Below are 14,665 nucleotides of genomic sequence, written 5' to 3'. Positions count from 1 at the left end.
CTAAGTGCCAGGCACTGTACCAGGTTCTGGAGATAAATGAGCTGGAGCTGCAACAATGAGGGTGACAGACAGGGCCCCAACCCTCATGCTGCATATATGGTTCAGGAAGGGAAGACAGAACATGACCATCCAAACAGTTATTTATATACAACCGTAATGGGTGTTTACAAGGGAAAAAGTACCAGGTGTAGGAAGAGGATATATAAGGAAGACTTCACTCTATTCTCAAAGATTTCTCTGGCAATTGCCTTTCATGCTGGGACCTGGGATCCTGGATTTCCTGGCTCTGAACTGCTGGGGAAAGTGAGAGTTTCCTGATGGCACATGAAATGCACATGGATGTCAGCATGTTTTTCATCTTGTGCTTAGGCCATTTATCTAGGTACTAGTACAAGAAAAATGGACCCTAATAAAGTCAAAGATATTTGATTTTTCAATCCCCATAACAGGAATACCAAGGAACTACACAGATTTAAAACCAGCAATGTGAAACTCATAACCCACATTCAGTTGTTAGAGACCACTGTCAACACATGATCAAGAGATGGTTCTTCAATCAGCTTTGGCTCTTTAAGCACAGAAAATCAGCCAGATTGAATAATGTTAATTTTCACACTTGGGGAGATGCGACTGAACATAAACAGATGCCCTGCGGCCTGGGTGTGCTTCTGGTTGTCATGTAGGTTTGAAGTTTCTCAGTGCTGCCTGTCAAGGTTGATCGAGTGGTGTAGGCATGCACATGCTCTGCTTTCCAAATTCAGCAAGGCCCGCTGAACCAGGCAGGCACTCTTTGGGAACGCGGCCCATCTCCCCCCGCCCCGAAAGTTGGCACGTCCTTCCAAAGAATGTGAGCACTGGAGTCGATGGAGGATGCACAGAGGCAGGAAGAAGTTTGCAGAATAAATGCGTATTATGAAGTCTTTGCATTTCCTGTCACTGGTTAACCCCCAGAGCTCTATTGGCTGAATTAGATTTATCTATTTCTTTAGAAGAAACTGAGGCACAGGGAGATTAAGCAATGAGTACATGAGTGAGAGACCAGGATTCAGAACATGCAGCACCTGATCCACGATCATTTGTTTGAGCATGTACCTACAAAACCTTTGGTATATAGGACTGTAACTGTCCTTTTAAACATAGGGATGGTCTTTAAGCATCATCAGTTTATTTAGGGCAAGAACATTTTCTTGACTTAAATGATACTGCCTTGGCAGGCTTCACGGACAGGTCCTTTCTCTTCGCCCAGGCACTGATCTGTGGTGTCTGGAATGGTCTCTGTATTGGTCAGCATGAACATCTGGCTGGTTGTTACAAAAACCTTTATATACCATGGCCAACTCTCATCTCCAACACAATGGAGTAAAAGAGAAGGAGTCAAGGGAACCAAAGTTAACTCTATTAATACCAATGTTCAGGAAAAATACTATTAAATACTACAGTCCTTATTAGTAAAAGATTTCCCTCACCTCAATATCCTCCTACCTGGAAAAAAAGGGAGGAGGGAAGGAAGAAGGCAAAAAGGGAATCTGAGCATTTTAAAGTATTTTTTAAGTTGCTTCTATTCCAATAGTTCTTTTTAATAATTTGCCTAATGTCTTAAAATAAGGCCTTATTATCTCCAAATATGACTGGGAGATACTGAGCTGAAAAGAACATTTTGATACTGATGCTGCATAAGGATCATTTCCAGCTTAATGTTATAAGGATTTTCCACTTTTATTCATTCCCTCAATACACACTTACTGAGTGCCGGGAACATAAAAAGGTTCAAGGGCTTGTAGTGTGGGTTGGGGATGGGTACCGTGGATATTGGTAAAGAATGCCATGGTTCTCCCACCTGGAAGAGGAGATCCCTGCCAATAAATCACACCCATGTGGAATGCTAATAGAGCACACACTGCAGTAGGGGCTCAGGAGAAGCTGGGAGCACTGGCAGGCTCGGAGGAGGGGTAAACCAGTACACCCATAACCTAATCTGTCCTTCCTAATGAAGTCTGTTGGGAACTCACAACATGAGTTAATGAAACCCAATGAGGATTGAGAACAATCTCCTCACGCTCTACGTGGGTCAACTGAACCAATGTTTCTGTCACCGTAAATTCTGCTTAGTGTTTCACACAAGCCCTTGCAGGAAATACAAACATCTCAGAGGGATATTCTTGAAGGAAGTTATGTTAGGCTCTTTTACATTCTACAAGAGACAAAAAAATCAAAGTACCTAAAACAGGATTTAAGAGTAAGATGATGATTATAAGACACACGGGAAAATGGCAAATAACTGTTATTTCTAAAATAAGTTGGTCGCACGCATTCTTTTGTTAATTTCCAAACCCATAAGAAGAAAAACCAAATCCATACAGTTCTTACATATGCCCATTTTTTTTTAACAACTTAGACAAATAACTGAATGTCCAAAACCTTTTTTTTCAGAAGGACACCATTTAACAGCCAGAATCTAACTTATACAGACTGAAGTTTAACCAAATATGCTCAACCTGTAGGGTGTAAAGAATCCTGGAGGGATAGAGTTCTTGACACGATGGGACATGATTGGTTTTATCCTGGATAACACACGTACGCACGCCAGAGCTAACCAGCTCCCGCTCAACCTGAGAACGTAGTGAGATCGTCTCTACCAGTCTAGTTTCTCCACATCTAATATTTTATTTTGGGGTTTCCAGCCTAATGGCATGGGATTTCTGCAGAGCTATCAATTTTTGGCGAGAAAAAACAGTTAAGCAGTTGTACTTAGGGAAAAGACAGAGCTAAGAAGGGCAATGGACAGTCCTGGAGCACTGCCTTTAGTGGACAGCGGCCCGCCCCTGCTGTATGTGCGTGCGCATGCACGAGGATGTACACACTCGCACGTGCGTGACACAGACAAATACATGAATGGGAAAACCAGACGTCCCAGTAAGTTTAAGACATTAAATAGGATAAAGAAGCCCCAGTTTCACGCAAACAAAATAGGGACTGGCTAGATGACCCGTTTTTCAGGAGCAATTTGTTTGCAAAAATATTTAGAAAAATAAATGAGCAAACCCAGAAAACAACCAAATAAAACGTCTAATTCCTCCAAAGATAATGACACAACACCATGAGGTGATAGAGAAAAAGAATTCTATGCAGTCACCAAACTCCTAAGCACTTAATTCAGTGCAGTTTTTAATACCAGCAGATTTCACAATGAAGGGGGGCTCATTATCACCCTGTTTAGTGTTTGTTTCAATCTTAAGAGCTAAGTAGTGACCTCCCTGGCAATCTACCAAGGTCTTCGCAGGCTCAAACTTAAGAGCAGAGTTTTCAGTCCTCAAAGGAAAACTCCCCTGGGCAGCAGAGATATTTAGTGATCTGACCAGGAAAGAGCTTCTCCATCTATTATTAGAGAGAGCTTTACAGAAGTCCTACTGCTGACCCTGTACTGCAAGAGTTCCCTGGGTGTTCTTGGACCTGAACTCCTAGGTTCAACAAGAACATCTAGCAAAACAAACAAAACAAAACAAACAAACAAACAAAATCAAACACACCAGTCACTACTTTCCTCTTCCCTCCAAAGTCTCCACTGGCCAAGGTGTTTGTCAGGGGCTTAGCGACTTAGCCTTAGCTTGCTGGCTTGTGTTACCCAGAGAAGCCACTACTATTTAGTCTGCAGTCTTTCCTTCTTTTAGCCAAGTGCCAGAATCTCAAAAGATTCATCTGAAAAGGATGACTCCTTCTGTGTGTGCAATGCTTATAATTATGATTACTAAGCATTTAAGAAGCATTCCAGGGGCTCCTGGGTGGCCCAGTCAGTTGAGCATCTGACTTCAGCTCAGGTCATGATCTTACAGTTTGTGGGTTCTAGCCCCGTCTCGGGCTGTGTGCTGACAGCTCGGAGCCTGGCGCCTGCTTCGGATTCTGTGTCTCCTTTTCTCTCTGCCCTTTCCCTGCTTGCATTCTGTCTCTCTCTCTCTCTTTCAAAAATAAATAAAACATTAAAAAAATTAAGAAGCATTCCAACAATAGAGTTTCTGAAACAATACACAGATAATGGAACACATTAATAACTATGAAGAGAGGTAGTAATTCATGCCTGCCATTCTGTGCCCACATGTTAAAGACTGACAGAGAGCATTGCCCGTCACCAGCCTTCTGGGTATGTCTGACTCTACTGTTACACCTGCTCACTTAGCTAGGAGCTGCACATGAGATAACTCAAAGCGCTCAAACCAAACTATCCCTCATTATCTAATCCCAACCTGCTTCTTCTGCTTTTTATTGGTAGAGGGAGACCATCCATCTTGTTGCTCAGTCACACCCCTTTCTCTCACTCTCTCACTGCCCATTACTAAACTGGTCACCAAATCCTACTAATTTTGTCATTTACTTCTCTCCTCTACCCTCCATCACTATTTCTGTTTTAGTTCAGGATCTCTTGTCTAGATACTAAGATATCTAGTAATTAGTTTTCTTTTTTTTTAAAAGAATTAAAAACAATGTTTTTTACATTTATTTATTTTTGAGAGACAGAGCACGAACAGGGGAGGGACAGAGATGGAGACACAGAATCCGAAGCAGGCTCTAGGTTCTGAGCTAGCGGTCAGCACAGAGCCTGACACGGGGCTCGAACCCACGAATCATGAGATCATGACCTGAGCCAAATTTGGATGCTCATCCAACTGAGCCACCCAGGCATCTCAGTAATTAGTTTTCTTACCGCTTACCTCTTTCTCTTTTACTGTGCCTCCCAAACTAGCTTCCAAAATATAAGCCTTGCAAACAGGGAAATTCATAAACACATCTGAAGAAAACATAGGTGAATATTCTTATAATCTTGGTGAGTGATAAGCATCTCTAAACACGACATAAAACCTAGATGGCATAAATTCGGTTACTTAAAAAAAACTCCTATGACATAAAGAACGTTATAATCAAAGATTAAAAAACAACTGAAGAAAATATCTGCAACATAGAGAGAAGAAGACATGCTAATTTCCTTCATACACAAAGAGTTCTTACAACTTACCAAGAAATTAAACCTATCTGGAAATCTGAAATAACATCTCAAGTCCATCTCTTGCCATGCCAGGAGAGGAAAAGCTAATGCAAATAATTATAAATTTGTGATAAAGGCACAAGTGTCCTATAAAGACTCGGCTTTGAAAAACTGGTTAGATATCACTGGTAGCAAACCTGTTTCAAATGCCCGGCCGAGATTCAGTTACATTACACACCAACACTGAGATACCTTTAAGCACTTGAAAACTGCCTCTGGACTTTCTTGTTTACACCTCTGGAACACAGTGGAGCATGTTTGCACAGAACAAATCATTCCCTGAAAGCTAGAGGCTTCTTTTTGCCTGCGTTATTAATGTTTTAGCTTTCAGCCAAGAGGTTAAAGTCTTCAGGAACATTTCTCAACTCACACAGCACCAAATCTTATTATTCCATCAGCACAGTCTAGGCTGGGAGGCTGGAGCTAATGCCCATCAGATGAAACTAATTGGCTTTTCCATTTTGACCAGAACTACATAATAAAATAATATCCCCCAACGAGAAGGCAGAGTACCAGTAGGGTGGCATTGCTAACAAAACTGCCAAAGGCACTTAACACCACCTAGGCACACGGTCGTCCAAAACCAAGGTGTTAGAATCCCAAATGCAAATGGTACCGGTGATTCTTTGTTGTTGCTGTTGTTAATGAAAGCTCAGATGCTCGATGGACTGCACCCATGAGAAGAGATAGTATTTGTTAGGAGAGTGAGTAATTCAAGACGCTGACATAGTTTTGCATGTAAATCTGGAACACAAGCCACTTCACCTACTGCAAGACATGCAAGGAATCAGAGGCAAAATCCCTTGGTGGTGTTGAGTGTCCATTTGCCAAAACAATTCAAAAAATGAAACTCAAATAAATGGAGTGCTACCATGAGTAAATTTGTGGGACACAGCAGAAATTAGACCCGATCAAACAGTACTGGGAATTAGAAATTTTAACCAATTATTTCCCAGCTTTGAATATGTAGGGCCGTACTCAGGGGGCGAACATCAGAACACCACCGTTACATGAGGGACGGCCAGTGTCCGAACACAGGACTTGTTGAGAATTATGATAGAGAAATAAATTTGATTTTCTAAGCAGCTTTAAAAGGAAGGAGTTGGATTTTTACATTTCTGACATATAATGTATGTGCAGAAATTCAAACCATGACCGATGGTTTCTCGAAACCCATTTGTTTCTATCCTTTGCCTCCGGTAAAATGAATAAAGTATTCTCCCAATAAATCTAAAGGCACAGGAAGCCACTGATGATTTTATTCTGTGCCCCAATGGGCTCAGTGGCTTTTGGAAACGGGCACCACATATGGAAAGATACACAATGTGACCCTTCGGTGACTTGATGCTGCCAGAGACGGCCAGGTCAGAAGTGTTGAACCTAAGCAGCACAGAACATGCCAGAAGGACTCAATCCCGCCATGGGCCTCCTTCCCTCTCTGTGGGGGAAAAGCGTTGTGCCTGACTCCAATAGTGAGTGCCAGGAAAGATGGTAATGTTGCTTTCCTGAGGAGGATTATTAGAGAGAAGCCGTAGGTCAGAAGGACAGAATACACGTTGCTGACATAATACATATCAACCTTGGCTCTGTCTCTGGTGGACCGAGGAGGGCCTCCTCTGAGGCCCAACAGCTTATTCATTAAATGAACAAACCAGAAGCCAACAGCCTTACGAACCTGCTTAAAATTAACAAGATTCTCCCCGCAGGCCCCCAGTTTTTAAGAATACTGATGTCGGGACAGAGAAAGGTGGAGAGACTCACTCTGGGAAGCATAAAGCCCCTCTGCGGCTCTGTCTTCGTGCCCGTCATAGTCTCTGCTAGACAGCTGCCTGTTGGCGGTCTCCAGCCGATCTGTGTGCAAAGAGGAAATGGTTACGAGGAAATGCATATGGATCTAAGACACCATCCAAACAAGAAACGATGTTCGCAGAGATGCTCAGGCAGGAGCCCCAAGCTGAGGGGCTCTTGGGGAGGAACGGTGTGTTCCCAAATACCCAAAGGAACGTCTTCAGATGGCACGTTGTGTGCCTTTATGCCATCTAATGTTAGAGTCAGCAGCGGGGAGAGGCAGCCGAGCCCAGGTTCTGAGAAAAACTGCATCGCTCATTGCTGCCTGCAAGCCAGCAAACCTCTGTCTTGAAGTCCCTGGAAAGGGGTTAAGTCTCCTCGGCCTCGAACCCAGCCCTACTCTATCCCTCACCACCAGCCCTGTGATTAGCCCGAGACAGCTACCCATAGCTGGGAAGCAAAAAATAGAAATAACAGTTCAATAAATACCAATTTTTTTTAAAGTCAAAATGATCTAATCTACTGAGGTCCACGTCTACTCAAACCAGTTGGTAAATCTTCATTTTCTCAGTAAAATAACTCAGTCTAAGAAGTCTTTATTGGACGTACATGGTTCCCAAGACAAAAGGATTTGTAGGAATAGGAAAGGGAGACTCTAGGTACTGGATGTTATTTTGACAGATGAGGCAATTGAAAAATGGCTTAGTTGACTGAAAGACAAGGAAGTTTTTATGGGTTAAATCATTCTGTGTATCAAAGACAGCCTAGATCCTGCTGCAGGCTTCCAGCTTTCTGGGAGTTTACATATATCTACATTTTTTTCACAACTGCAGGCTTTTTATTTTCTCCTCCGAGAGGGATGCTGTCTAGCTCTGTCCTCTCTACCATATCTAGCAAATGTTGAGTTGTGGCTTTCAAAGAATGCCACCAAATGACTCAGTCTGCTGTGGGAAGCACTGTGCATCCAAACATTCCCCTTTGCATAGTCACAAATCACCGCTGAGTACTTGTATTATTTTTAAATTTTTGAAGTTATATTTTTATTTTTATCTTACTGAATAAATTTGCCAAGGACTGTGAAGTACTTTTAAAGCAGAGAAGGAGCTGCACACACACCCTCTCCCTTTCATGGGCTCATGCACAGAGGCTGCCATTTCTCAGGCTCAGTGCTGCAACCCACAACCCACAACCTACAGAGGAGAAAGAAACAATCTTGCTCTTTGAGCGCCCCTGCCCCAGGTGTCTGGACCTTCCTGGACTATGGGACACTGCGGGGACCTGAAGCCAGGCCATCATTTGTAGGGGAGTCTAGGGCAGAGAGCATGTGCACGGGGCTGGACGTGCCTCGCAGGTCTCTGTTGAAATCATGAAGTCTTCGGATCTCGCCTTCCAGTTTGTTCCTCATCGCCTTGTCCAGCGATTCTCGCTTGGTAGTGGACTTGACCAGGCTCTCATAGGCTTCTGAAATCCTCTGAAGTTCTTTTTCAAACTGAAAGAAAGAAGTGGCATGAAATTAGGATTCCCAGCATGCCCACGGGTGCCTCTGTCACACTGATTCTTTGACATTCCCAGTGTGAGGGCTCTGTCTTCAGTGCAGCCTGTCTGCCCCTCCCCTTGCACACCTCCCCAAACGCATAATCGGTTCCACTCCCCCTCTGCCCTCTAAGGGCCATATTAGGACCCTGTAAACAGCAGGTTCACGAGGCTGGCTGGACAGCCTGATGTCACCTTGTAGAAGTTTCTCTGTACAATTACCAGGAAGGGGTGAAGGTAACCATAACTTCAACCTCCTATATTTTGTACAGCAATTTAGAACTATTTTTCTTCTTGTCACTTTAAGTAAGGGAAAAGTATTTAAGAACAGAAAAACTAAAGGACCACAACTAGAACCCACATTTCCAGGGTACAAGTGCAGTGCTCTTCCAGAGCCCCTCCTACCCAGCCCCAAAGGAACATCAAATCTCGCGAGAGAGATCATTACTCAGCATGTTGACCCTTTTTTCTCTATGAACGCATCTGCCTAAGGACAAAGGTCTAATTATATATAAATGCACTACAGAAAACCTCTTTATATGAAGGAATGGAAAGATATGGGGTTAAAACGACTCATTTTCTATTTTTCACGAAGTCCAGAGCTGTGCCTTTAATCTCGGGCACATGTAAACCTGTAACAAGTAGCTGTACCTGCTCTAGCAGCAGTCACCAGGAACAGCACACTTTCCAGGTGGGTATCAACAACCCCATTTTATTGCTACGTAACATGCACGCAGGGGACAGGAACACAGAAGCTTGATGAACTGCTGCTTGGAGTCAGAAGCAGAGGCCCAGTGGGAAGGGTTGAAGAACTAGCGCCCCTCACTGGGCTCCAAGAGACCTGTACCATGGTTTTGGTCCCTCCACATAAGACCTATGTCACCATGAGCCAGGCACCCCAACTGCCTGTACTTCAGCTGCTCCGATCAGAAAGTCCCAGCTGGGACCCCAATAAACAATGCATGTCCTGACATAACAGACATCTATCGCACATTTTCTATGTGTCCTGGTGCCAAGGATACAGAAATTAGTAAGATAATTCCTGGTCTTTGGGAGTTCACAGTCTAGTGTTGGCCTCTCCCCAGACACGTGCACTTCTCCAACGCAATGTGATAAGGGGTGTGGTGCTTCTGGAATGCTCTGACAGCCTCGAGAAAAGGCATTCATTTTTCAGGGGTGAGAAATGGTTTCTTTAAAAAAGATATCGGAGAAAATGCTGCTTAAAATGAGTCTTGATGGATGCACAGGGCTTTGCCAAGCAGAAAGGACCAAATGGCTTTGGCGATGTAGTCAGAAGACAGGGTGCGAGCCACAGCACGGGGCCATGAGAGAAAGTGCTCGTCTCTGACATGACAGGTAGTCCCGGGATGAGAGCAGGATGTGAGGGGGTATTACAGGGCTAAGGTGGGCTGGGGAGTGGAGGGTTCGCTAAGCAGTTGGGCAGCCTGACCTTCTCTAAGCCTTTATAGAGATACAACGAAAGAGAGAGGCGGGGATGGGGGGAGGGGGGAGGGAGAGGCAGCAAGAGAAAACAAATCCAGGTAAGAAGCTAACATAAATAGTTCAATGACAGATGACAAGGGCAGGAACTACGACAACTAAAAAGACAAATTCCAAACACACTGAGGAGTGGAGTCAACAGACCTTAGAGGATGGTCGGGATGGCAAAGGAGAAGGAAATCAAAGACAACATAGACATTCGAGCCTGAGAAGACAGAGTAGTAAGACTGAACCAAAGTAAGTGATTCTAAGAGAAACGGGCTTAGCAAAGCAAAAAACGCAGCCTGGTTTGGGACCCACCACGTCTGAGGTGCCTACAGAACACCAGACAAGGATTTTTCCAAGTAGCAGGTGGAGACGCTGGTCTGGGAGCCGGGAGGGCGGCTCGCTTGCTGTGTCTAGGTGACGCTGATGTCATAAAGTAGGGACCACTTAGGGAGATCGACAGAAGATGACAGGGGCAAGGAGGGAACATCAACCCTGTGCAGTAGGTGAGGCAAAAGAGCTTGAAGCAGGGAGCCATAAGAGACTCTTAAATATGGAGAACAAACAGAGGATTACTGGAAGAGATGTGGGAGGTGGGATGGGCTAAATGGGTAAGGGGCATTAAGGAAGCTACTCTTGAAATCATTGTTGCAGTGTATGCTAACTAACTTGGATGTAAATTTAAAAAAAAATTTTTTTTAAAAGACAATGAAACCAGGGGTGCCACAGACTTAAGAAGAGAGAAAGTGGTTGGTGTCCTAGAGGGTACAATGGAGCTGAGAAGAGACCAGGAAGAGGCTGGAGAGCCTCAGGGCTTCTACGAAGTGGAGGAGCCAAATACCAAGGCCCCTCTGGGTACCATGTTATTCTCCCAAAGGCCTCCAGCTACCAGAATCAATTCTTTCGTGGTCCCCTCGTTTCTGTTTCTTCCAAACATACCATGATCTGTTGGGAATATGGCAGCCGACAGAAAAGGGCACATCCTGACTCCTATTCCTATCCCTCTCCCAAATTATGTTCCTTCCTTTTAATTTTGTTTGCAAAAGAGTTGGCTTTGAAATATATCACCATTTCTATGCTAATTTCATCTATAAAAGATGATCTTTGTTTTCAGACAGATGGGCATGCCTTGGGGACAGTCCCCTTCAGGGCCGTAGGGCATCACCTGAGGAAGCACAGAGAAACATAGACCCTGAGGCGCCCACCCTGAGGTGCTCAGTGCTTCAAGTCCAGGACAAGGAGAAAGTCGTCCTCAACTACACCTCCACTACACTGGCCACTAGAACTTTCCTCTAGCTGATTTCACAGCCTTTCATCTGCTGGATTCACCTGAGTGGAATTCAGTTGTGCACATGTATTTTACATGTCTGATTTTCACAGGGAAAAATTATGTTATAAGATGATCGACAGGACGGACAGGAGAATTCCAGTCCTCGCCCAAAGACTCCCCTTCCAGGTTCTTCCTGCCCTGCTTGCCGCATGCACCAAATTGCTACTAATGCAAAAGTAACAGACTATAAATTGTCCCCTGTACTTGCACTCAGGACTCAGACCTCTGGAGAGTGATCTCTGAGCCCACCAGTGTGAAATAAACCTCCTTCCTTTCGTTGGCAATGTGGATGAAACTCGAAGGTGTCATGCTAAGTAAAATAAGTCAGGCAGAGAAGGATAGATAACATGTTTTTACTCATAAGTCTAACAGGAGAAATCTAACAGAGGACCATGGGGAGGGGAAGGGGGGAAAAAGAGTTGGAGAGAGGGAGGGAGGCAAATCATGAGAGACTCCTGAATACTGAAAACAAACTGAGGGCTGAGAGGGAGGGGGGAAGGGGAAGAGGGGCAATGGACATGGAGGAGGGCATTTGTGGGGAACAGCACTGGGTGCTATATGGAAACCAACTTGACAATAAACTATAAAAAAAAAGAAAGAAAGAAAATGAGCCTTTACAGCCTTAAAACTCTGCCTTGCTCATGACAAAAATAGAGACTGATGAATTAATCTTTAAATGTTATAATTTTCTACAGACAGACCTGGACACTGATGAACCATACCTGATCGTGGATTGCTTCCTTTCACTGAAAGAGCTTTCCTCTGTGTACTATAAAAGGAAACTAACCACAGGATCCCTGTGACGGCATGGTTTGCCTCTTAAATACTAAAATAATTAAGAACTGGGATACGGTTCCTCGACAGTAGCTACCACGTGAGAAAAAGCAAGGGTCTCAGTTCAGTACAAGGTATTTCCTGATGGAGACATTAGTCTCCTTCAGTGTGGTAAGGAGGATAGAGCTATGACTCAATGTAGGAACTTCAAGAGATGCAGCTTTTGATTCAACATAAAGGAGAATTTCCTAACTACGTTTTCTAGAAGGATGTCCGGTAGGGAGCTACTCTCCTCTGGAGGCATTCATGTAAAAAAATGAGAGCTCTCCTTTCAGGGACTTGAAGCAAGGATTCCTAAAGGGTGGGAAGCTAGGCTAAAATCATTTTAAGAATTTTAAGTTGAAAGCTCTATGAATTGACCACACACTCCTTCAGAACGGGCACCGCATACCCGCATGTCCAGAACATCTGAATCCCTCTGATGTTTGCCACAGATAAAGGTAAGGTTGGACAGGCTATACAAACACCAGGGCTAGTGATCGTCTGAGTACAATCCCCTGAGGACAGCCCTGGGTTTCCCTTCCCGCCGTCTGTTTTCCCTTCCAGCCGGATATCAGGAAGCTCTTGGCCGGAGCCGCAGAGCCCCGGAAAGCACACAGAGAGATGCTCCTGGCCCCAGACACAGAACTATAAGCAGAGTAAGAATCCCAGAGAAAATCTCAGCCACTCCAAGCTCTAGATACTGGCATTTTCCCTGAGCACCTTCGTGGGCACAGCCCAGAGACCCACAGGACAAAAACTAGCCTGCTGTCCAAGCCACAGATGGCCCAATCACAGCGCTATTGTGCTGACCAAAGAAGAGGGTCTTCACTAAAGCAAGTCTAGGGGAACCATAAATACCACCCAGCCCTTCCCCTTCAAACGCCCATCTGTGCCCTGATGGCTTCTGAGGCCAACCCTCTCAACAACCCACAGTCCTGTTAGAAACTCCGCCCATTAATTAGATTTCAGGGAAACTGGAAGGAGAGAGAAGCAAAATCAGTGACCAAAAGGAAAAACTAAAAACAACCGCTCTTTCTGGGGGTCCTCAACCATCATTCCAACACCAACAGTGATAATCACCACCTGTGCCTCTCTGAAAACAGGGTCTTCCTATCTAGGGCGCGTTCCAGCAGGCTCTGCATTTAGTTGTTCTTTCCTGCTGTGTTCTGCACAGGATGCAGAGGCTAAGCTCTGTAATTAAAAATGCATCTATTTCTGGTTTTGCCCTTACACTGAATCTCTGCGAGTGCTCCCCACACTGTGAGGACCCCGGGCTAGATGTTCTTGCCGGCACAGGGCACAGGGTGGCCACATCCTACGGCACAGTTCGAGGCTCCACCCAAAGCAGGGTCGTCCTCACTGCAAAGTGAGCTCAGCACCTCATCTGACAGTCCTCTCCCCAGACCTGCTGACAGACAGCGGAGCAGGGCAGCCAATGCGGAGGCAGGACCTGGGACAAGGCCGACCTTGCGGACACAAGCCACAACATGTGAAAGCACAGATTTCAGGCAGCCCGTGTGTTTCTCGGTCCGAGTTGACAACAGCTGGGGAATTAGTGATGAATACAGCAAGTATGCACCAAAATCGGGGTGTTCAAACTGGCAATTCCAGTTTGACATACGACTGAAGAATGACACGTAATAATTATAGGACCATTTATAATATTCAAGGGGTGAAGGAGTTTTGAGTTCCAGAAAGGAAACAGCTTTTGATTTTTCCTTTCTCAGTCATCAGAATCCTTTTCGCCACAGAGGTTAAGAATCAACAACCCCTGTGGCAGGGAAACTGAGTCACCAGGAGATTGATTTTGTTTCTCAAAACAGAAATGTGCACTGAAATTAAGAAAGAGATGTTTGTGGGGCACCTGGGTCGTTCAGTTGGTTGAGCATCTGACTCTTGATTTTGGCTCAGGTCATGAAGCCAGGCACATGGGAATGGGATTGAGCCCTGCTTAAGGTTCTCTCTCTCTCTCTCTCTCTGTTTCTCCCTCTGTCCCTCTGCCCTGCTCTCTCTTTCTCTAAATCTCTAAAATAAAGTTTTAAAAAACCCACAAAAATATTCATGTGAAAAGGTCCAGAACTAAACTGCCCTCAGCTGGGTCTGCATAACTCCTGGACATGTCTGCCATGGGGCTTCATCAAGGAGAAGAAAGGACTAGTAATTTCCCAGGAGGGGCTGAGCAGCTCCTTCCAAATGTTCAGACTGCACCTAGTGCTGGTGTCAGAAGCAAGCGGGGGCCTGAGCAGTGACTTACAGCCAAGGCCACAAGACAGTACGCCTGTGTCCCAGCTTCCAGCGTCTGACCAGGGTGGGAGTGAGGCCGCCATCTTCAAGCAGCCTATTCATTTCTGGCTCTCCTCTTTTCCCACCAGGAAAGGCATTCAGAGCTCTCTGAGCCAAGTCTGGTCTTGACTCCAGGGAGCTCCAGAGCCCTTCAGTGGAAGCTCCAAATAAACATGCTGGGGCAGATTTTGTCTGTGAACATTTGCACCACCAAACCCACTGCTCCCCGCTGGGTACCGCCAAGAAATCAGACACGCGGACTACTCTGAAAGTCTGACCAGCGAAAAACACCACACCTTACCGGAGAAGTGAACACGAAATGGGCCAACCAGGAGCATCAACTGTCATATGGAACCAAACAGCAATGCTCCCCTATCAGGCAGGGTTTATCTTCC

General features: G+C 45.0%; 1 protein-coding gene across 3 annotated transcripts in view; it reads right to left on the bottom strand.

Annotated features, from left to right (window-relative positions):
* AMOTL1 (angiomotin like 1) overlaps nt 1-14,665 on the bottom strand; it is a 131,121-nt gene that overhangs the window by 35,480 nt on the left and 80,976 nt on the right. For all 3 annotated transcript variants that reach the window (XM_029956947.1, XM_029956946.1, XM_029956945.1), the window contains 2 exons: nt 8,168-8,312; nt 6,797-6,886 (listed from right to left, as the gene is read on the bottom strand). In XM_029956947.1, the coding sequence (XP_029812807.1) occupies nt 6,797-6,886; nt 8,168-8,312 (235 nt within the window). The remainder of the gene's footprint in view (nt 1-6,796; nt 6,887-8,167; nt 8,313-14,665) is intronic.

This window comes from Suricata suricatta, chromosome 11 (genome assembly GCF_006229205.1).
Source record: "Suricata suricatta isolate VVHF042 chromosome 11, meerkat_22Aug2017_6uvM2_HiC, whole genome shotgun sequence".
Taxonomy (NCBI): Eukaryota; Metazoa; Chordata; class Mammalia; order Carnivora; family Herpestidae; genus Suricata; species Suricata suricatta.
This window is presented reverse-complemented; position numbering and strand designations above follow the sequence as displayed.